The sequence below is a fragment of the Xenopus tropicalis genome, chromosome 9 (genome assembly GCF_000004195.4).
Source record: "Xenopus tropicalis strain Nigerian chromosome 9, UCB_Xtro_10.0, whole genome shotgun sequence".
In the NCBI taxonomy this organism is placed as follows: Eukaryota; Metazoa; Chordata; class Amphibia; order Anura; family Pipidae; genus Xenopus; species Xenopus tropicalis.
In genome coordinates this window covers 52,346,792-52,370,219 of record NC_030685.2, presented here as the reverse complement: position 1 = coordinate 52,370,219, position 23,428 = coordinate 52,346,792, and the positions used below count along the sequence as shown (strand labels likewise).

General features: G+C 40.8%; 1 protein-coding gene across 1 annotated transcript in view; it reads right to left on the bottom strand.

Annotated features, from left to right (window-relative positions):
- bmpr2 (bone morphogenetic protein receptor type II) overlaps positions 1-20,717 on the bottom strand; it is a 103,743-nt gene extending 83,026 nt beyond the window's left edge. The window contains exon 1 of the mRNA XM_002937715.5: positions 19,596-20,717. Coding sequence (XP_002937761.3) covers positions 19,596-19,728 — 133 coding nt within the window. The 5' untranslated portion in view covers positions 19,729-20,717. The remainder of the gene's footprint in view (positions 1-19,595) is intronic.
- Positions 20,718-23,428: the final 2,711 nt, after the last annotated feature.

Genomic DNA, 23,428 nt, shown 5'->3' with positions numbered 1-23,428 from the left:
TATAATACAGCTGAAGGGCTACTATTTTCTCTTTTAGAATCATCAAACCAAATATTTTAGATTTATTATTTCATTTGGGAACATTATAGTGGCCAATTCTAGGTCTATTTTATCCGCATTTGGCATTTCAGTGCACTTACTCAGTAGAGCATCCACTGATAAAAATAAGATCAGTTAACTCCTGTATTCCTATGCAGTGGAACACAATTAAAAACCCATCCATTTGTAAATTCCCTAATTTTCCCATATTTTACAAAATACAGTAAATCATTTTTTAAATGTGCAAGTGACACCATTATATATGATGATACTGCCAACACCATTTATATAGATATATTTTATATGTTATTGGTGGCATTTGTGTATTAAAAGTGTATAAAAAATAAGACTAGTGCTCTGAAGGGTTAAACAGCTGCAGCAAAGCAGATTCAGGTTTAGTAGACACAGCCCAGTCTGTCTGCTGGAAATCGGCCAACAATTTCTTCCTAATTTACATTCCCTTCCAAAACCACCTTTCATTGTTCCCCAGCCCAAGGCTGCTTTCTTTACTGACAGGGAAAGCCCATCGCCAGACTAGCTCAGCTTTAAAATTTATGTATTAAGCTGCTTCTATAAAATAGCACGGAGAAGGGTGGGGGGATTATTATAGTCACCCTTTTTCATGATACAAAATGAAACAGTCAAGGCACAAAGGTGTGGTTATACCTCCTGAATATTTAAAACTATGCTCTCACTAAGGGGCTGATTTACTAAGACACGAATTCGAATCCGAATTGGAAAAATTCCGATTGGAAAACGAACATTTTGCGACTTTTTTCGTATTTTTTGCGATTTTTTCGGCGTCTTTACGATTTGCGCGAAAAAACGCGAGTTTTTCGTAGCCATTACGACTTGCGCGAAAAAAACGCGAGTTTTTCGTAGCCATTACGACTTGCGCGAAAAAACGCGAGTTTTTCGTAGCCATTACGACTTGCGCGAAAAAACTTGAGTTTTTCGTAGCCATTCCGAAAGTTGCGCAAAGTCGCGATTTTTTCATAGCGTTAAAACTTGCGCGAAAAGTCGCGCCTTTTTCGTAGCGTTAAAACTTAAAAGGCGCGACATTTCGCGCAAGTTTTAACTCTACGAAAAAATCGAGACTTTTCGCGCAAGTTTTAACGCTACGAAAAAATCGCCAGATTTTGCGCAACTTTCGGAATGGCTACGAAAAACTCGCGTTTTTTCGCGCAAATCGTATTGGTAACGAAAAAGTCGCGATAATTTCCGAAAAAATCGCAAAATACCGATCATTACGAAAAAAACGCAATCGGACGCATTCGGCCCGTTCGTGGGTTAGTAAATGTGCCACTAAGACTTTCCAAATTCAGATTAACCATGTTTCTGCTGGTTGACACAGCTTTAATACAGTAGTTACCTTTGCCACAAGGCAACTTAACTATCTGTTTGTGTTGTTGCTAAAAACAGAGAACTTTTTTAATACCTATCGCACTGTCCTTCTGTGTGTAAATGAGCCTGAACCCACACTTCGGGCTCACCTTCTTAGCGCTGACCAGCCCAACACGGAGGGTAACTTTCAGGTCATGCATGTATTGGGTCATTTCATCATCACAATAACTCGAAGCCCCCTCCTCTGCTGTTACCAAGTGGCTCCTGGAAAACATACCTGTACCACCTATACCTTGCGCTGACCTTCTTTTACATAAAGGCAAACTATGTCTACATATTTTTAGCCATCAGAAATCTTAGGGCCCTGGACATCTTAACAGAGGTTATAAATTGTTTCTATTACAATTCCCATATCAAGCCACCCAATCTTTCAAAATCTTTAGCTACTTTTAAATAGATCAATGCCGCTGCTTCTAACCTGCTGAACCTATGAAAAGGTCCTCCATAATAGAGGCCTTGCTCAGCTAAAATACTTTAGATTGTTTCACTAAAACAGTCCCATCAGTGGAACTGGCTTGTAATGTTAAAGGAACAGTAACACCAAAAGATGAAAGTGTTTTAAAGTAATTAGAATCTAATGTATTGTTGCCCTGCATTGGTAAAATTAGTGTATTGGCTACAGAAACTCTACTATAGTTTATATAAATAAGCTGCTGTGTAGCCATGGGGGCAGCCATTAAAGCTGGAAAAAGGGAGAAAAGGCACAGGTTACATAGCAGATAACAGATAAGCTCTGTAGAATATAATGGGGTTTAATCTGTTATCTGCTACGTTATCTGTGCCTTTTCTCATCTGAATGGCTGCCCCCATGGCGACACAGCAGCATTGTTTATATAAACTATAGTTGTCCTTCTAAGGCGAACACACCAGGTGTACCAATGCAGGGCAACAGTACATTATACTGTAAATACTTTTATACACTTTCATATTTTGGTGTTACTGTTCCTTTAAGGCCAGTAAAAAAAACCCTTGCTAACATATGCAGTATGTCAAAATGAACTCAAATCTAGAAATGCAAATAAGCAGAAAAGCAAAGTTCTGTACACGTGGTAAATAAACCCACAAAAGTTGTTGTGATAAAACCCTATTTACATATTTTCCAATTATAGTGTAGTTTCTAGGAAAATTGGTAGGGAAGGTTGTGGTTTGGCTAACACATAATATTTATTGCAATGCCACACAGGAGGAGATTTTTTTTCACCACAGTGAGGTGCCAGGAAAATTCACAGGACTTTTCTTACAACAAAGATCAGTAATATTTACTTTTTTCACCTAAATGCTTGGCTGGTTAAAAGTTGGAACCCTCTTTACTAGAGCTGGAAAGTAAATGTTAAGGCTACCTGCCACTTCACTATATTTTTTACTGATTTCAATAGAAGCCCCAACTGTTGCTAATGTGTCTGAGTATGTAAGATTTTCCAATGTAGGACAGTCATAATCACATTTTTTTTTTCAAAATACATTCATGGAAAGAAGACTAGCATTAAAAGAATGAATATTTCTATACAATTTGATTTCTATCATACATACAGCTTTAAGAGTGATATTAGCAAAACATGTTTCATTGTCCTGGATAAAGGTCTAGGTCTAGGCTCACAAAGGATGGAAGCAGCAATTACATAACTGGCTAAATGTTTGCTTTCGGGAATTTCTAAGGGTGGCATGTTTGTTGCTACTTTCAGCTGAACATAAAAGGACTGAATTGTCGGCTGTAATCTACTAAAACACATTTTATGGGCTACAGTTGCCTGAAAATACCACTCTGACTGCCAAGAGAGTGCTTTAGGCAACTGGGGTGCAGCATGTTCCTACAAAGAAAAACGAACAGGAATTATCTCCAAAAGTCAAGGTAGGTCGCAAATGAGTGACTCTGGCCTATTCTTGCTCTAACATGCTATATTACTGACAGCTATACTGTTCCTTAAATAATACTTACACGGGCATTACAAATGCCAAACTGCTCTGTGGGCCTTGAGCTGGATTGGAAATCAAGAGGTGAAGTGGAACACTGTTTATAATGTCTGCCCTAAGCAGCAGGGCCGGAACTAGGGGTAGGCAGAAGAAGCACCTGCCTAGGGCGCCACAGTGAGGGGGGCTAGGCAGGTACCTCTGTTGCCACCCCTAGTCCGGGATCTCTTACCCCGACATTTGATTTGCCGGTGCTCCCCCCCGCACGGCATCTATAGGATGGGGGGAAAAGGGGGAAGCAGTGGGGGTGAGGTGGCCGGCCGGGTCGCCTCTGCTAAGCAGGCATAAAATACTGAGCTGCCTTACATTTTATGGGACGCCTTAGCTGTGCGTGATTAATGTGCATTATATATATAAGTAGTTAGCATAGTTTACCCATTTAAATGCCATACATGCAGTGATTATGCCAACATGGATGCCTTTACACACTTCAAAAGGCAGATTATTACATTTAAACATCTTAGCACCCCAGCCTGTAAGTTTAGGATTGAATTTAAATCTGCCTGGAAGAAACTGACCCCAAAGAAACCACAAGTACAAAGAAAAAAAATGTTTGTACTGATTCTGACTTCTCTGCACAAAGTTTGCAAAAAGTGCATATAAATGACAAAGCCTGTGTATTTTCTGCTTCCGCCTGAGTACAGGTACACGGAGCAGAGCGGAGGTCAGTCCAAAAATGCCTGCTTTCGTGTTTTTGGGTCAACCTCCGCTCCGCATACCCACGCAGGAAAAATGCAGACTGAGAGAAGCAGAGAAAACACTTTGTGTGCCCATGGCCCAAGACATTGCCCATGTGGTATATAAAATAACCGACATATAACAAGGAAATGTTAGCCTTTCGCGAGAATAGTGTTAACTTTTCTACAGTAAACAATTAACAAATCTGGTGCCAAATATAAAGTGCAGTGCCAGGGGCACTAACCAGACACGGGAGGCAATAAGGACAGGGACATTTTGTGGTCTGCAGCCTCTGATGCTCCCTAAATTCCAATAAAATGGTTACAGAGACCTGCAGTAATTCTACAAGGAAAGGAACACTGTCTGGAGGTCATAAATGACCCATCTAGTGTCTGCTTGTCAACCCTTTTCTTCCTACTCGGGTGCACCATAATGACTAGCTGTGCAGCTAATGGCATATGTGATAAGGTTTGACTAAAGGTGGGGGGAGGTGTGTTTTTTTAATAAAGGAAGCCATTAAATCTGTCTGACTCTCCTCCTTTTTCTGCTGAGCCTTTGTTTTCTTTATGTTAATTAAACTTGTTAAGGTCTCCAAGATGACCCAGTTAAAGGATTTAATATTTTTTTAACTATCTTTTTATTGACAGGATATAAGTTGTGAGTAGACCCAATTCTGAAAGTAATGTGACTTTAGGGCCCTGGAGAACCAAAGGCAATATGCACTTATTTAGTAATGGAATTTTGGGGAATTTTGCTCTATATATGCAAATAAAATACACTTACTGATTTTCAAAGAGAATTTACTGCTAGTTATACAGGTCTTTTATATCTGCTGTTAAAAGTTATTAAAATTCCTTCCAAAATTATAAAAGGCATGAGTATCCATAAATTGTTTATTTATTAACAATATTCTTAAATGGCAAGACTTATTTGGCAATACAGTGCAGAAAGTGCCATAAAAAGAGCTGCAGAATACTCTATTGTTATCCTGGCAATCTCTGCTTTCTGACATTACCTATGAACAACTCTTCTGGAACAAGGCTGAATCAAAACATTGTTCTACAAATTACGTATAAATTCCATTATGCTTATGTCACAAGTGGTGGATTCTCTGGCTGTGGACAAATGAAGGCCAAGAATCAGGGCCGTATTTATATATAGGCCCCAAGGGCCTATGCCTAGGGTGGCAGATTTTGGTGAGCGGCCCTCAGGTGCCTATATAAAAGATTTTCTTTTTTTAAAAAAAATTTCAAATCCCCCCCCCCCCAGGGGGTGTTAGGGGGTTTGCTGCGTGTTGGAATGGGTGCCATGTCACTCATACGGAAGTGACCTCACGGCAGGTTGTGCATGACATTTCTTTCACATCTAGGAGCCATATTTAGGTCCGGTGCTTAAAGGTGGCACCAGACCTAATACAGCACTGCCGAGAATCTGCCCCTACACTTGAAAAAGCACTCTTCTGTGTCTGCACCCAGAGCCCCAGTGTCGGGCCAGGGGAAGGCATTCAGAGCAGATTTCAGTGCTGAAATGCATACACGCAGTTTGGCATCAAAGTTTGCTCTGTTTCTGTACCCAAACAGACGCAATGGCTCCAAGTGCAGACACAGAAGAGTGCTAATTCAAGCGTAGGAGCAGATTCTTGCCATACCTCTATATAACTACAGTCAAGCCCCCACTACTGCACAAATATATCTTATAAAGGAACCTAAGTTGCCTTACCAAAATGATTTCTTTAAATAACAACAGTGACCCAGTACAGTATTCAAAGAGAATAGAAGAGTAGAATAGAGAGTATGTATTAAAGGAGACTTGGGTGCTTTCTGAATTTCCCCAAAATCACGGAAGTTGCCTTGAGAGGAAACTTCTGCGATTTCTGGGAAATCTCGGCGCCGCGTATGCCATCCCACCGGTGATTTACATTTTCCCTGGTGGGATGGCATTTCAGGGAGATTAGTCGCCCGCGACAAAGAAGACTAGTCTCCCCGTGTGCCAGAGCCCTAAGGTGGGCATATCAGTGTAGAGATCTGATTGTTTGGTGACTTAGAGTGTATGGCCACCTTTAGTTTGAATTCTTTACTTGCTGTACGGTGGCACAAGCCCAGTAATATTATGTATTGAGTTAGGCTGTAAAAACCACAGCAGTGAGTAAGCATGTCTGTGCATCACTGTGCAACTTAATACATGTGATGTGCATAGACAAAGTTGCTGCATCCCATGTCACCAAAAAGCAAAACTAGGTTTCCCTTGCTTAAATGATACTGTTTACTTTTTGAGATACTGTATACTCTTAGGGGCTGATTTACTTACCCACGAACGGGTCGAATGGAGTCCGATTGCGTTTTTTTCGTAATGATCGGTACTTTGCGATTTTTTCGTATGTTTTGCGATTTTTTCGGATTCTTTACGAATTTTTCGGATCCAATACGATTTTTGCGTAAAAACGCGAGTTTTCCTATCCATTACGAAAGTTGCGTAAAAAGTTGCGCATTTTGCGTAGCGTTAAAACTTACGCGAAAAGTTGCGCATTTTGCGTAGCGTTAAAACTTACGCGAAAAGTTGCGCATTTTTCGTGTAAGTTTTAACGCTACGCAAAATGCGCAACTTTTTACGCAACTTTCGTAATGGATACGAAAAACTCGCGTTTTTACGCAAAAATCGTATTGGATCCGAAAAATTCGTACAGAATCCGAAAAAATCGCAAAACATACGAAAAAGTCGCAAAATATTCGTTTTCAAGTCGGAACTTTTCCAATTCGGGTCGGATTCGTGGGTTAGTAAATCAGCCCCTAAGTCAGCAAAACAGAATTTGAATTATTTTTGTGATACACATTTGTTAAGATCTTTTCTATCATTGCAAGCTACAAGCAAAACAATTCCAGCTTAACTGTCAATGTGAGATGTACCCATTTATTAGAATCAATACAGCCTCAGCTCCGGATACTGCAGAGCATATAAATCCATCTTTTATCCTTACAGCTCTATTGATCACAATATTAATTTGGTCTGCTGGCTCTGAAAAGGCAATTCTAGCAAATGAAAACAAATGAAGAAAACGAACAAAGCTCGGAAACAAGTTTATTGCCTGCCATCCCTACACTGAAAAACCCTTAGCATTAGATGTGTACTCATTCTACACAATGCAGTTGCCCCTCGCTACGGATTCTACATTGCATGAAAGCTGCACATTCAGAAAGGATCCAATTTCAATACTATAGGTTATCCTTCAGACAGAGCTTCAGAAAATATAGGTATTCTGCAATCAAATGACCAAACTACAAATTATAACTGATATCCAAACAATGTAAGAAAATATTTTTCACAGGAATCAGCATTTATTTAATTGCTAAAGCATATGAAAAGCTGAAGTCGTCCCTGACCCCTCCCTGTCTGTCAAATAAAGATCATTTGTTTTGTATGTACGTGCATAATTAATACTTTGCAATATATTTACTGCTTTACTGGATATATTTAAGCAAAATCAGCCTTTTTTTCAGCTGATAAAACATAGGCAGACATTTTATGCCCCAGTGGATCTTACGTACATGAAGGATGTTTGTTTAGGGGCCTCACATGCAGATTTAAGGTACCTATATCATAAATCTGAGTGCTGCTGGAATGACTTTTATCAGATCAGATGTAGCAAAGAAGTTATTGCTTAAAATAGGTGCACATTATCATGGTTCCCAAACAGCAATAGCTTTATTCAGTCTTGTGCACTTTGACAAAATATAACCCTAATTATTGCATTGGGTTATTGGGTTGGTTATTGAACTGGCAAAAAACTTATGTAGCTAGCCTAAGTAGGGATGCATCGAATCCACTATTTTGGGATTTGGCTAAACCCCAAATCCTTTGTGAAAGATTCAGCTGAATACCGAACCAAAGCTGAATCCTAATTTGCATATGCATAAAATACAGCTTCTGTGTTTCTCTGGAGAAAAATCACATAAAGTCCTGGTTCAGCAAGGACCGTGGATTCAACCGAATGCGAATCCTGATAAAAAGGCCGAATCCAGAGTTGAATCCTGGATTTGGTGCATCCCTAAAGGTGGCCACACACGTGGCGATCTGACGATGTTTTGTGCGACCATCGGTCGCACGAAACATCGCCAGATCCGCCACACACCGTTCAGGGCTGAAACAGCAGATAAGGAGGTAGAAACAATAGGATTTCTACCTCCTTCTGCTGATTCAGCCCTGGCGGCAGATTTTGGTCAGGCGTCTTCTATGGCGCCCGATCAAAATTTTCTAACCTGGCCGATCGGCGAGTCGACCGATTTCAGCAGCTTCCTGCGATATCGGTCGACTCGCCGACATGCCATACACGCACCGAATATCGTACGAAACGAGGTTTAGTCAAAGGGAAATGGCTCACAGGGAGATTAGATGCCCGCAGATAATCTCAGCTACCAGAGGCAACTAATCTCCCTGAAACACCTTCCCACCGGCAATAAAATTAATCGCTGGTGGGAAGGCACAAGCACCGCTTTGTTTTCCAAGATCACACAAAGTTTTTCCTGCAGGCTACTAATCTCCCCGTGGGCCACTGCCCTAAAACAAATTTCAGCATGACAGTAAATCATTTAACATATCTCAGAAGAGTGTATACATAAAATACTGACTGACACAGAAGAGTGATAACTTACACTATTTTCTTTGATACACTACAACTATAAGTATAACCAATTACATTAATATGCACAGTATTAAAAAAATATTTAGAACATTTAAAACATTTAGGGGCACATTCATGAAAACGTGAGTTTGAATCCCAAATGGGATAAATGCAGATTGGATACGATAATTTCTTAAGAACGCAAATATCACGAAAATGCTTACGAAAAAATCGTATTAGTCACAATAATATTGTATTGGCGATCTGAAAGTCACGTAATTTTCATACCGAACGATTGAAAAAAGTGGGGAAACCTTTGCAAGCGTACGAAAAAGTCGCGCAAGTGACGAAAAATTTGGCGAAAATACGCTCGGAGCACGAGCATTCATGTCTTAATAAATCTGCCCCTTAGGGTTAGTATCCCTTTTAGCCTTATTATTGTATTATACAGATGTGGAACCTGTTCGGGACCTGGGGTTTTCCGGATAAGAAATATTTCTGTAATTTGGATCACCCTAAATCTGCTAAAAAATTATTTAAACATCTCACACACAGTCTAAGAATGCATGAAGGAGAGCAGGAATTCAGAAGTTCCAGGAATTCTTCTACAGTCATTGAAATTCTAGAACACAACAGGACAAATTTGTTGTAAATAAATATTTTTAACTGGACAAAGTATGGAAAATATTATTTGAATATGAAACCCCTGACAAGTAATGTTTCCATAATTTATAGTTTTACAGTGCTTTTAACTCAGTCTGAATTGGTGTTCTGTTCACATAGCAGCCAGTCTAGTGGCACAGAATGTTCTTTCAAATGCCTCCTCCACCCAAAATCTATGGCTGCATTAAAGGAGAAGATAATTATATTTTATAAACCACAGTAGCAAAAGCAGGTTTTGTGAGTTTTTTTCTTTTTAAAGACCTGTTTGTGTCTTCACTCACAGGTTATATATACTCTTAACAAGACATTCTGTAAGTAAGATCCACATTGAATATAAGGCGGGTGGGTCATTTTTACCATGTTTAACAGAGCAATATAATCTAAAATGCTTGATCTATCAATTCTGATATTATATCAGCATCACTGGGGCAGCTTCTCTGTCCGCAACTTAAGGTGGCCATACACGCACCGATATTATCGTACGAAACCTCGTTTCGTACGATAATCGGTGCGTGTATGGTATGTCAGCGAGCCGACCGATGTCGCAGGAAGCTGCTGAAATCGGTCGGCTCGTCGATCGGCCAGGTTAGAAAATTTTGATCGGGCGCCATAGAAGGCGCCTGACCAAAATTCTCCCTTCAGAGCTGAATCGGCAGAAGGAGGTAGAAATCCTATTGTTTCTACCTCCTTACCTGCCGATTCAGCCCTGAATGGTGTGTGGCGGATCTGACGATGTTTCGTGCGACCGATGGTCGTACGAAACATCGTCGGATCGCCACGTGTATGGCCAGCTTTAGTCTCCATGTTACATATCTGTTATATAAAAGACAAGGTCACCCTCAGATAGTAGTCATTTGAAGGTGAGCTTAATCTGAGACACGTTGCAGTTGGTCTTTTAAGTTTTCAGTTTCCAGACAACTGAAGGTATGCCTGCAGCTTGAGATTAACTCTTTGGTAGCCTTTCCTTCTCCTTTAAAGCTCCTGCCACACGGGGCGGATTCTCAGCCTGCGGATAAACGCAGGTCAAGAATCCATCCATACACTCAAAAAAGCTTACTGATGTGCCATTGTGTTGGCACGGGTGCAGGTACACTGAGTGGAATTCGGCGTAAAACTGCTCTTGCATGCCTGGGCCATACTGCTACCCATATGATCAGAGTAAAGGCACATCAATAAGCTTTTCTCAGTGTAAATGTCCCCATACACGGGCCGATAGTAGCTGCCGTAGGTGGGGGATATTGGGTGAAGATCCCCTCGCTTGGAGACATCGCCAAGCGAGCGGATCTGCCAGTGTATGGGGACCTTAAGGGTGGGTTCTTGGCCTGTGTTATCCACCCCTTGTGGCACTTACCTAAAGCAAGATTAACCTAAAACACTGCAGTATCTGCATTTTATCTCTCTGCTGCAACAAAATACTACATGGAAGCAGCACTGTAGTGAAAAGCTAGTTAGAGTGTATAGATGCTGGGGCATGCAGGGGCATGCACATGGGCAAACACTATTTTATCACAGCCAAAGTCTTAGTAAGGATTAGAGCAAATGGCTGACTGTTACAGTTACAATTAAAATGCAGTCAAATGGATCCCTGCACTTTCATTTCTTGCAGCATTAGAAGACTTTATAGTAATGCCACAGTTTTTTACACTGATCTGGCGTACTGCAATGCAGTTATCAGCACAAAGGACTAGCACGGTATTGCCCTGTATTAAAAGGGGCTCTGGTAAGCCCCTATCTAGAATATGCAGCCCAGTTGTTGTCACTGGTGCCCAAATCCCAGCACATACATAACAACTGGCGCTACAAGTACAGATTATTTTGTAATATTCTAAGATATTATATAAGCACACAAACGTCTTCCCTCTGCTTCCTAGACACACCATGACATGTCCATGACCATGACCATGACTGCATCCCCATAGGTGCAATGACTTGTCAGATATCAGAGTGTGCTATGTCACATCATTGGAAGCTTTTTTCTTACACCACTTTTGAGGTAGCAACTAATGCCAGTTTTAGCATTGTGGGTAAAGAGGAGAGAGAAAAGATGAGTAAACAAACCTATATTTTAGGCATAAGCAGCCAAAAATACATAATGTGAATATTGGGGAAAGAACTTGCTGCTGCTTGCTATTCAATGCCATTTTAAAATGTGTTAATCCCTTTATAAGAAGTCTACTCTGCAAGGTAAGGTTTGTGTTTCCTTTTTGTGAATAACATTATTTATCTATTATTATAGTGCTGATTCTGAAGGTGAATGTCCTTCACACACCACAGTTTGTTCTCATGGAGATTAACAGCTCTGCTTATCTAGGCCAGTTCCCATTTCCCGGCAGGCTGAAAGACTGTTGCACAATATCCAGATATTTACTGCATCTGAAGACGAAAATTATCCAAGATAACAATTTCATTGTAAGGAACACATTCAGAATTTTTGGTCATATTTGTAACAGAAGAATACAAGAACAAGATAATTTGGTGTCATGCCATTAACCCCCGAGGGGAAAAGTAGATCTGTTATTCACTGTTTATAACCAAATAAGAAAAAGGGATAAAACAAGGAAAAGTTAAAGAAAGAAGAAGAATATCAGAGGACAGAAAATGTGCTAGAAGTATGCAGTGGCAAGGGAACAAGGATGGAAGTAAATGGATCTATTGCTGAAGGCACTTAGTAGAAAAACAACAGAATGGTCATAAATTAACCATAAAATATCATAAATAATTATATCATAATCAAAATAAAAAAACAATCATAAAACATATGTTGTTACCATCCCTAGCACCTAACAGACTAGAATGTGTGGGATGTATATCTAAAATTCCTGATTAGCCAGTGCATAGCATGTCTTGGTTTTGTAGGATTTTTCTAGTGCCCACAGATTAAATTGGCAAATATGACTGATGGTGAGCCACATCAGGATACAGAAAAGTACATTGCACTATTTTGACAATGCAACAAAATTGCTAAGTGCATGCTGCAAGTAAGTAGGGTTGACACCTTTCCCCAAGCTGAAAGCCGGGCAAGAGCAGTGACATTACAGGGTGGGGCTATAATGCAGCAAATAGCGACCTAGAAAAAGTCCCTTGCGAAAACCAGGCTGTCCAGGCCAAAACTGGACAGGTGGAAACCTTACAAGTGTAAGACACAACATTTTGTAGTGATAGGCCCACAGTGCTAGGCAGTCACTTATTGAACACAGATACCAGTTGCAGATGTTGTTGGCATAAGGTCAGCAGCTACAAATTAGATGAGCAATAGAATGCACTAAAATGTCTGTAAATAAGCCTACTGCTTTGAGACTTCCTGTCACAAGAGACATTCAATAATCTGCAGATATCTCCCGAGAGCTAGTTCCGTATAACAGGGAGCAGATGAACAATTTAGGCATAGTGCATTTTCAGATCACCAGAGTGCATTTATAATGTTAAATTTATAAAGATAATGTTGGCCCTAGCAATATTGGTATTTTTTAGCCATCGATAAAGCACACATATTGATTTAGTTTTGATTTGTGGACCTTTTGCATTCAATAGCACAATTCTCTATCTAGGCTTTTAAGTATGTACAAAAATTATTCTGAACTTAGTCTGGGGATTTTCCGGCTTGTTTCATTCCATCTGATAAACTGTAATAGTGGAAGAAATGGAAATCCAGAGTTGGAAAAGCTTGATGTACATGACACTGGGGGGGGGGGGGTCTATTTTTAGGTTGCACGTTACCAACCAAGCATTTGGCAGCTATGAACATCAGCTGTAAGCCAAGTGCTAAGAATGACTTTCCATTACAGTCTAGGTTTTGCATACCAAAATGCACCCATAAGCGGGTGGTCCTTTGTTTATCCAGCACCAACATGTTTTACATCATCTACATTACAAATTAATTTCACATTCACGCAGCACATGAGGGTCAGTTTTATCAGGAGCCATTTTTTTTTGTATATTTGTAGGTAAAACAAAAGCTGACATCTTAGGGCTCTGGCACACGAGGAGATTTGTCGCCTGCATTTTTTCCTCCTGGCGCTTTGGCGACAAGTCGCCACGACAATACCCACGAAGAGATTTCATGCGAGTTGAGCTCCAGGCGATCTGCTACCCATGGTACACTCAACAGTTAACCCCCCCTCATGTTTACTCAAGTCGCTCAGAAAAGGGTCTGTGTGCGATTTGAAACAGCAGGCGATTTGAAGTAGCCTCGTATGTTTTGACGCTGCCGATTTCCATTGATTTAGCATTGGCGTCTTGTTGCTCGTCTTGTCGCCAAATCGCTCTTTTAAAAATCGCCGGCGACAAATCTCCTTGTGTGCCAGAGCCCTAAGGGCAATGGCACTTGGTAAGATTTGCCACCCAGGGTTAAATCTGTACTACTGCAGGCAACAAATCTCTTAAAAAATGATTTGCCTCAACTAAAACATATAAATAAAAGTAATCTGGCTTAATCATGGGAAAAGCCATTGTTGCCCGTGATCGGGTGACAAGTCTTACCATGTGCTATTGCCCTTAATAGCAATTTTTATTTTAATATTTTTTTTTTTCAAATTAAAATATCCCAATTAGGGTTCCAATTTAGGTGCTGATTCACACTAAACTTTTGAGAAGAATCCCATAATCATCTGAATCCAAAAGGTATGAATTTGGGATGTGGGCTGCATGGTGGCTCAGTGAATAGCACTTCTGTCTTACAGCACTGGGGCTCTGAGTTCAATCCTAACCAGAACACTATCTGCAAGGAGTTTGTATGTTCCCCATGTCTATGTGGGTTTCCTCTGTGTACTCTGGCTTCATACCACACTCCAAAAACAGGCAAGTTAATTGGTTATTGACTATAGTGTGAATGTTATAAGTACCTTAGATTGTAAGCTCCACTGGGGCAGGGGCTGCTGTAAATGATATATAATCTCTGTAAAGCACTGCAGAAATGTGTCAGTGCTATATAAATCAAATAACAGGAAATAAATAAATCCCTAATACAAACTCTTTGCAGAAAGTGCCCAGGCTGTAATCACACTTATCACCCAAAAGCTGCAAGGCTGAAATTCTAATCAGCAAGTCATAATGCCGTTTAAATATATACCCACACTGTACAGCAATCAATAAAAGCCCTTTCATCTATTACTCTGATGAATAAAACTGAATATTTGCAGGGTGTTTTACCCAGCATGTCACAGTGCTGGCATGTTTTATGACAGGGATTCCCAAACTTTTATACCCACGAGCCACACATTCAAATGGAAAATGTTTTGGAGAGCAACACAAGCATGAAAAATGTTCCTGGAGGTGCCAATGAATGGCTGTTTCATAGCCCCTATGTTGACTGGCAGCCTCTGTTTGGCAATTACACTGTGTTTTTATGCAATCAAAGTTTGCCTCCTAACTAAAAATTAAAAAATAAGCACTTGCTTTAAGGCCAATGGGAGCAACATCCAAAGAGTTGGCGAGCAACATGTTGCTTATGAGCCACTGGTTGGGGATCATGGCTCTATGGTAAAATAAACAAAACTACATGCTGCACTACACTGTGTTCAAGCTGCTAGAGGTTAGATGGTGATGGGGGCACAGCAGAATAATTACATGGGTGGAAGACATTCACTCCCTCTTTGTGCCATTAACCCAACCCAAGGCTGTTAAGGGAAGAAGCAAGATCCCTCTTACCGTCTGCTACAAGCAAGAAGTAGTCACTGCAGATTTCAGCTTCTTTGTTATACATGACATCAGACTCAATGTAAGGAGAGGGGTATGTTATTTTAAGGGCTGTTTAGAGCCTTTTTAAGGATTTTAAAATAAAAGACTTACTTATCCTTTAAGTGACAGGTTTGGGGCAGATGCATATGGACCACAGGCAAGGCCTGGTGAGTTTAGTTCTTCCTCAGTTCGATAGTATTAAAGCGATCGTTTGGTGTTTTTTAAATGCTAGGTCTGGACAAGTACACCCAAACCATTAACCAATATTTTTTAAGACTCTGACATGTGTGCACATTATGTATAAACTCATATTTAGCATTACTCAAATAATTATCTTTTAAGGTACATACAGTATAGCATACATACATGTACAAAGACATATAAGGCCAGACGAAACTGGTTTATCATTCTTTTATTATGTGCAGCCTGTTCTGACAGACTGAAACTATACAAAGAGCAAAGAATTAGACTTGAAAAGAATCACTTTGATCTATGTGGGATCGCCAAATTCAATGTTAGGATTATAATTAACCCATTATCCTGCAGAAGGGTCTTTCAGTGCAAGTTGCTACAAGTTTTAGTGTAGGCACAACTAAACATTAAGTTTAATATGTAAAAGAAAACTTTGTGAATATCTTTAGATTTTAGAAAGCAGTTTAATCAAAATAGAATGCCCAGATAAACCTAACTATTCAACAAAAATGACTGGCCATTCACAGGTAGGTGAGAAACACTGCTTTTGACCGAAAATACATTTACAAAAAATTTCAGAGCATTTAAAAATTTTAATGAATGCTTATTGGAATATTGCTTAGAATGTCAATTTTGGGTACTTTCACATTTTTCCACTAAAATGTGAGCACTCAGTGTTTGCTGAATTGAGCGCATCTGCCTTTTCTCCAGTCTGAAATTTTACACAGGCAGAGAAAAAAACAGTATATAGAATAGTGTGCCACTGGCCTTAGGGGTAGGTTTACAGAAACACTACTTAAGTTTATAACAATAAGCTGCTCTGTAGCCACACATCTAGGCAAGTTCAAATTAGACATTAGGGCCAAGTTTACAAAACAGATAACAGAATACAATGGTTTTAATTCTAACACAGGAAGATAAACAGGAGTCAAATGTAAACTATGGTTCTCAAAAGATATACTGAATCAAAAACTTTTTCTTAAGCTGGCCACACACCATCGGTCGCATGAAAGATCGTTCCAACCCTCCCACTGACGTTCGGGGCTGTATCGTCAGAAATGGAGGTAGAAACAATAGGATTTCTACCTCCTTCTGCCAATTCAGCCCTGAACATAGATTTTGCTCGGGCGCCATTGAAATATTTTAACCCGCCCGATCGGCGAGTCCCCCAATATCTGCAGCTTTCTGCGATATCAGTCGCCTCGCCGTGTTGCCATGCATGCACGATGCGTGTATGGCCAGCTTTAGGGTTAGGGCAGTGGCACACCCTTGAGAGGCAACTTCGGGAAAACGAAGCAACCTGCATGCCATTCCACAGGTAATTTACATTCCTGCCGGTGGGATGGCATTGTGGGGAGATAAGTTGCCCACGGTAACGAAGAATTGTTGGGTGGCGACTAATCTTCCCATGTGCCACTGCCCTTACCTATGGAGTGAGTTAATTGCCCATGATAGATCTCTGCTATCGTGGGGAACTAACCACTCTGAAAAGGCTTTCCACCAGTGATGCGAAGAGGATTCCACTAATGACTTCTATTGTTGCCGGTGGAAAGCTTTTTTGGAGCAGTTTGTGGTCCGAAATAGCAGAGATCTATCGCGGGCAACTAACTCGCACCATGGGTTCTTACCCTAATAAAACAGAACATTTGCTGCTCAGAAATTGTTATCTTGCTGAACTTGATTGGGCAGGTTTAAAAATTCCATTATGGCAAGGACAGAACTGGCTCATTTATGTCCTCACCCGGACGGCTTGCATTTGCCATAAAACAAGCGGATCTTTAAGTGTATGGCCGGCTTTACACTTTCTTGACCTGCCAATGCCATCCAACAGCATATCGGCAGATCTAAAAGTTTAGTGTCTGCTTCTATGACGCTAAATTTGCTTCCCCCACCAGAGGTGTGGGCTAATAGAGCCTGCACTCCAGTTGGGAAAACAATAGTTTTAATTAAAAAAGAACAGTCGCTGATGGCACTAGGCCACCTGCACTGGGAGGAAGCGCCTGCAGGGGGCAGTCATGTTGTTTAGGGCAGTGGAACATGGGGAGATTTTCACCCGCATATAAATCTTCGTTACTGTGGGTGACTGATCTCCCTGAAATGCCATCCCACCGACAAGAATGTAAATTGTCGGTGGGATGGCATACACACTTCAGTTCAGTTTTCCAAAGTCACCCAAAGTTTCCTTGGGAGGCAAATTCAGATGATTTTGATATCAAAGATTTATCGTGTGTGATTAATCCCTGTGTGCCACTGCCCTTAGCGTGCATCCACATAATGAGCGAGAGTCCCTGCTTGCTCATTATGCACATGCAAGTGCCACAACTTGGCTGCCTGCACCAGGAGCTCTCAATAGGGGCAGCCTAGCACTGCAGGGGGCTATTAGCTCACACCTCTGGTGGGCGGAGAAATTTTAGTGCAATAGGTGCCCTTTAAGCTGTCAGTTTGAGAAGAATCTTCTCAGGGTTAAGGGTGAAGACACACAGAACCGCTTAGTAGCAGCTACTTCTTCACAGCAACTCAACTCCAGAAAATACCCTGCCATAAACAATACTAAGAATTGCCTCTGCTAAAACACACAATGACAATTACCAGTAAATGATCAGCATTGTCTATTTTCGTAGCCGTGACAAGTAGATGCCACTAGTACAGCGGTTCTCAACCTGTGGATCGGGACCCCTTTGGGGGTCAAACAACCCTTTCACAGGGGTCGCCTAAGACATCGGAAAACACATATTTCCAACGGTCTTAGGAATAATTTTATGGTTGGGGGTCACCACAACATGAGGAACTGTATTAAAGGGTCACAACATTAGGAGGGTTAAGAACCACTGCACTAGTAGCTCCATGTGTCTTCACCCTTAGGGCTCTGGTACACGGGGAGATTAGTCGCCCGCGAGCAGGGAGTTTTGCCGCGGGCGACTAATCTCCCCGTGTACCAGAGCCCTTAGGCAGTCTGGAGACACAGAAGATTAGTTGATAAAAGAAAAGATAAGACTAGGAATTCTTTGTGAAACATTGGCCATTCTTAGGGAATAAAAAAGCAAAAGCTGCACAATCATGGTTTTGAATTTCACACTAATGGCTTCATTGGTAGATATTACTGTCAATAGAAGATACATTTATAAAATATTAATAACAACATGTTATATTTTATGTACAATACAAGAATCTATAAAATACTCTTTTGTCTTTGTCATGGGACAAGCAAATTTAACACAGGGTACAGTACTGTGATTATCTTTATGGTACCGTTCAAGATGGTTGTTCCTAGGATGACATGCAGAAACGCCTACTGTGTAATGACTGTACAAAAAAATTGATGACAGCATTAGCCAGGTAATACAATAGCCTAGTACAGAGCTATATACAGCACAATATATGCTGTCCATAAAGACCACATGAAGTTTGGTTCAAAAAGTTCAGATATTTTAGAAATGTAAACCTGTTCCACACTGGAAATACAATGTATACTACTGCCATGAAAATGTGTCAGCATAGCATAAAATATATGAAATAGTACATGACTGTATTTAAAGAAGCATGGAGTTTTTAACTTTAGGATACTGATTTTCTTTGTATCATCAATTACAACAGCCTTATAGATAACAAAAGGTTTCATGTCTATGTGTACACTATTTATTCCTGCAATGTACAGATCACAAACCCTTTTATATAAAACTCTTGCCAAGGAGATTATAAGATAGGAACCGTTACAGTAATGGTAATACTTACTAATATTCTATCTTTTAAAGGAATGATCTACCACATAATAAAATAATTGGTTTACAAAATACCATATCATCACTGCAGATATTTCTGTATAGATACCCAAGTACCCATTTACTAACACGTTCCTAGATACCTCACACCTTGTGTCACATGTTTCTGAAAAGATCCCTTTGCATGGGCCAATGGGTCAAGTTTTTCAGGTTGTGTGAAAGGACATATTACCACATCTTCTAGAGCCTATTGGAAACCATATGGAATTGACGCTCATACATATTTCTTATTTCAGTCAATGGGAGCATCAGAAGGCACAGACATATTTCATTCAGTTTATATACGCCGTCTGAAGAGTGATGCATGCGCCAATGGCCTAAGTGATTATGGTCTCTTCCAAATAAACAAAATGCAAAACTGAAAAGCTATTTTATAAAATGTCAATAGTATATATTTATGCATGCAAACATGTAAAAATATTTTGTACAAAAGAACTCTTGCAGCAATTTAATGAAACTGTTGTTTTTTTTAAAACATAATTTTAATATCTAACAATAATGAAGCTCTGAAATAAAAAAAAATGTAAACCTTGGGATAGCTGACAAATGAGCACAAAAGCCAACCAGTTTTAGTTACTTACCAGGGGCAGTGGCCAATAAGAAGGTAGAATGCAAGCCAAGGATCAGTAAAATAAGGGTATGATTTGAAGCCATATCTTGCAATTTCCAGGACCGGGACAATAACGGGACAACTGGAATAGGCAAAAATACCATAAGATCCAATTTCTCTGGCTATAATCCGATTTCACAATGAACGTGATCTGGGCTGCTAATCCAAGGCCCTGCAACCAACAATCCTCTAAGCATCGGGCTCCTCTTCACTGTCAAATCATGTTCATTTTAAGAGGAATGTGTATACTTGGGGAGTCAGAAAACCCCCTGAGAAACCAATTCCTTTTCCACAAAGTCTCACTGAGCAAAATCCAAGATTCTCCAAAGACCTGCAGAACGCATTCCCAAAGCAAAGGATTACACAGGGGCTTCCACACACATGAATATACCATTTAAAGGTGAAAAAATAAATAATGAAAAATCCATTGCACTCCACATAAATAACCTGGATTAAACGCCCTGTTAGTCCTTTTGTCTCACATCCGGCTAAAGAAGATAAATAGAACGCTTAACCTTTTGCTAATAAAATCCTTTTCTTCTTTTTTCAGAGAGCAAGAAGATTGTGTGAGCTGGTCCAGTTTCTCACAGAGCAATCTCCTCAGCCCTTTCTCTTATTCCCAGAAACAGAATCTTCTTTTCCTTCTCAGCTTTTCACATATGATGCAGCGTCTCACTTACAAACCAGAGAGCACAGTCTGTAGCGAGTAAATAAAAATATTAACCATCAGCTTGGACGAGGCATGCAGCTGCCTGCTTCTATAGACTTCCCCTCCCAGAATGAGGCCCTGTAAAGGCTACAGCTTGGCACTGCTGTACTCCTGTGTGTGTCACTGCAGCTCCTGCCAACCTCTGCACCCTTGGGCAACCTCCAGCTTGGCAGCAGCTCCCTTCCTACCCAGGGGAAGCCACCACACGGGGAGTTTGTTGTTGGGAGGAGGAGGAGGAGAGGAGCTAGAAGAGTTGATGAGGAAGGCACCGAGTCACATCCCCTCCCCTTCTCCCTCACACATACACATACCTCCTCCTCCTGTGTCACAGCCAGACACAAAGAGGCCTCTCTCACCGCCCAGCCTTACAGAAAGGAGGAGAGCTCGAAGCAGAAGAGGGAGGGAGGGAGAGAGGGAGAGGGGGTACAGTAAAGGGAGGAGGGATGCCAGGCCCGGAGCTATTTTTTTCCACCAAACTTTATTAAAAACAAAACAATTTCGTCACTGCAGTAATTATTTTTAGAAAGTATGTACTACTTAGAGCTTATATCCCGGAGTATTATTTACAAACTATATAAAAAGTATAGTATTGTGAAGGGGTCCAAAGGCGTTGACATTCAATAACACGACACTAAATACCATTATGATGGTGACTGACAATTTGTACAAAACAAAAAATGTTTTTGCAAAGACCTGAATTACATGTACTAAGTGAAAACATCTGTCTGGTAAAGAAGATAGCAAAATGTACCCCCTTTTGAGGCTTTCACCTTTCTAGTATTTTGCATGACCTGGCCCATAAAAATGTTACTTGATACCAATGTTATTAATAGGAAAATAAAAGATAAAAATATAGAAAGGACAGAAACAATAGAAAACTTACTGCCTTTATAATTAATAATTAATAATGAATTGATAAACACTAAATGCAAAAATGAACATCAGTAAAGAGCTACAGTTCAGCAACACAGGATCTATAAAAAATGATAAACCACACCAAGAAATTATAATTTACTGTAATTTCATAATATTGTGAAAATATTACTAAATACCATTAATAGGTTTTGGATTGAGTGTTACTACCAATTATAAATCTAATTAAGGGCAATGTTACATGAAACATTTTGTCACATGCAATAAATCTGCGAAATCACGGGTGACAAAATGACGCTAGATCCCCACAGAAACCAGTAATGTGAATCATTGTTTGGAAAACATACACGCATACCTCCCAACATTTGAAAAATGAAAAGAGGGACAAAAAGAATTGGCGCGCGCAGCGCAGCAAATATTTTGACCACGCCCACCTTCGTGGCCACGCCCCAATTAACACACCCCATTTTTTTCTAAAAATACTCCTTTTATATAGTTGAAATGGCGGGATCAGACGCAAATGTGCTATACCCTCATACTGTACTACCTAAGGAAAACAATATAGCAACTCCTACATATAAATACAAATATAGAGAGAAGGCAGTGAGTTATAACTATGTACCAGTTTTTCCCCCCATACACAGTGCCCCCAATGGCCCACAGTACCCTTCATGCACAGTACCCCCAATACACAGTGCCCTTCATACACAGTACCCCCAATACACAGTACCCTTTATACACAGTACCCTTCATACACAGCGCCCCCCAATACACAGCACCCCCAATACACAGTACCCTTCATACACAGTGCCCCCCAATACACAATGCCCTTCATACACAGTGCCCCCAATACACAGTGCCCCCCATTACACAGTGCCCCCCATTACACAGAGTCCCCCATTACACAGAGCACCCCACACATCCTCCTACTTCTTCCGCGGTTCCTCTCCTTATGCGGCTCCATGTGTGGCGGTGCCAGGCCCTTTTATAAGGTTGCGCCCCGTGTGTACGTGTGACGTCAGTACGCACGGGGCGCAACCTTATAAAAGGGCCTGGCACCGCCAGAGAAGAAGCCACATAAGGAGAGGAACCGCGCAAGGAGCAGAAGCGCCCACCTTCAGCCGGCAGATTTCGCTATCACGGATCGTTCCATGAATGTTACAGAAATGCGGGACATTCATGGAACGATCCGGGACAGCGGGATGCACTATAAAAAGCGGGACTGTCCCGCGCAAAGCGAGACAGTTGGGGGGTATGATACATGTTGTGGATTAGCCCAATGTCTCTGGCCCCAGGAATGAAGGATTTTTCTGAGAGAGCAAGTCAGATACCCTAAGGGGCACATTTTCTAACCCACGAACGGGCTGAATGCGTCCGATTGGGTTTTTTTCGTAATGATCGGTAATTTTGGGATTTTTTTCGGCGTCTTTACGATTTTTGCGTAAAAACGCGAGTTTTTCTGCGTTTTTACGCAAAAATCGGAAAGACGCCGAAAAAAACGCAAAAAATGCGAAAAAGTCGCAAAATGTTCGTTTCCAATCAGAATTTTTCCAATTCGGATTCGAAATCGTGTCTTAGTAAATCAGCCCCTTAGTGTATGTTTACAAAAAAAGGAGACATGAAATCCTATGTTTCTTTTGATAAGAGTGCAGCATTACTGTAAATGGTTATGGCTGTTTTTACATAGACCTTTCTAATAAAGCTTACTTAGTTTTTACCTTTCCTTCTCCATTAAGTGCAACCCCTTCAAATGAACCCCATTGCACATGCATCACATGCATAAACAGACCTATCTATATACTCACATTTATGAACATTATACTGTATATCAATACCTGCACCGGGGGCAGTTCTTACCCTGGAGCCATCCTGAGGCGGCTCCTGCAATGCTGCCCCACAGCGATTACCATTTCTGCGCCAGAGGGAGTTCAGGGCGGGCCACGTCACTAGTGCAGAGAGTGCAGTTGATGAACTGAATTTTGGGGACACTGCCACCTGAGGTAAATTTCTCAACTTGCTTCATGGCAACCCCTGACCTACACTAAACTAAATGTAGATCCTAAGATCAACATCACCTGGCAGTAGGCATGGACTGGGATTCAAAATAGACCTGGCATTTCGAGTACACAGAGTCTGAAACAGCCTTCACCAGCCTACTAAATAGTGAACGTCTATAGCTTTTTAGAGCAGCCCCTGTGGCATTTGCCAGAATCCATAGAATG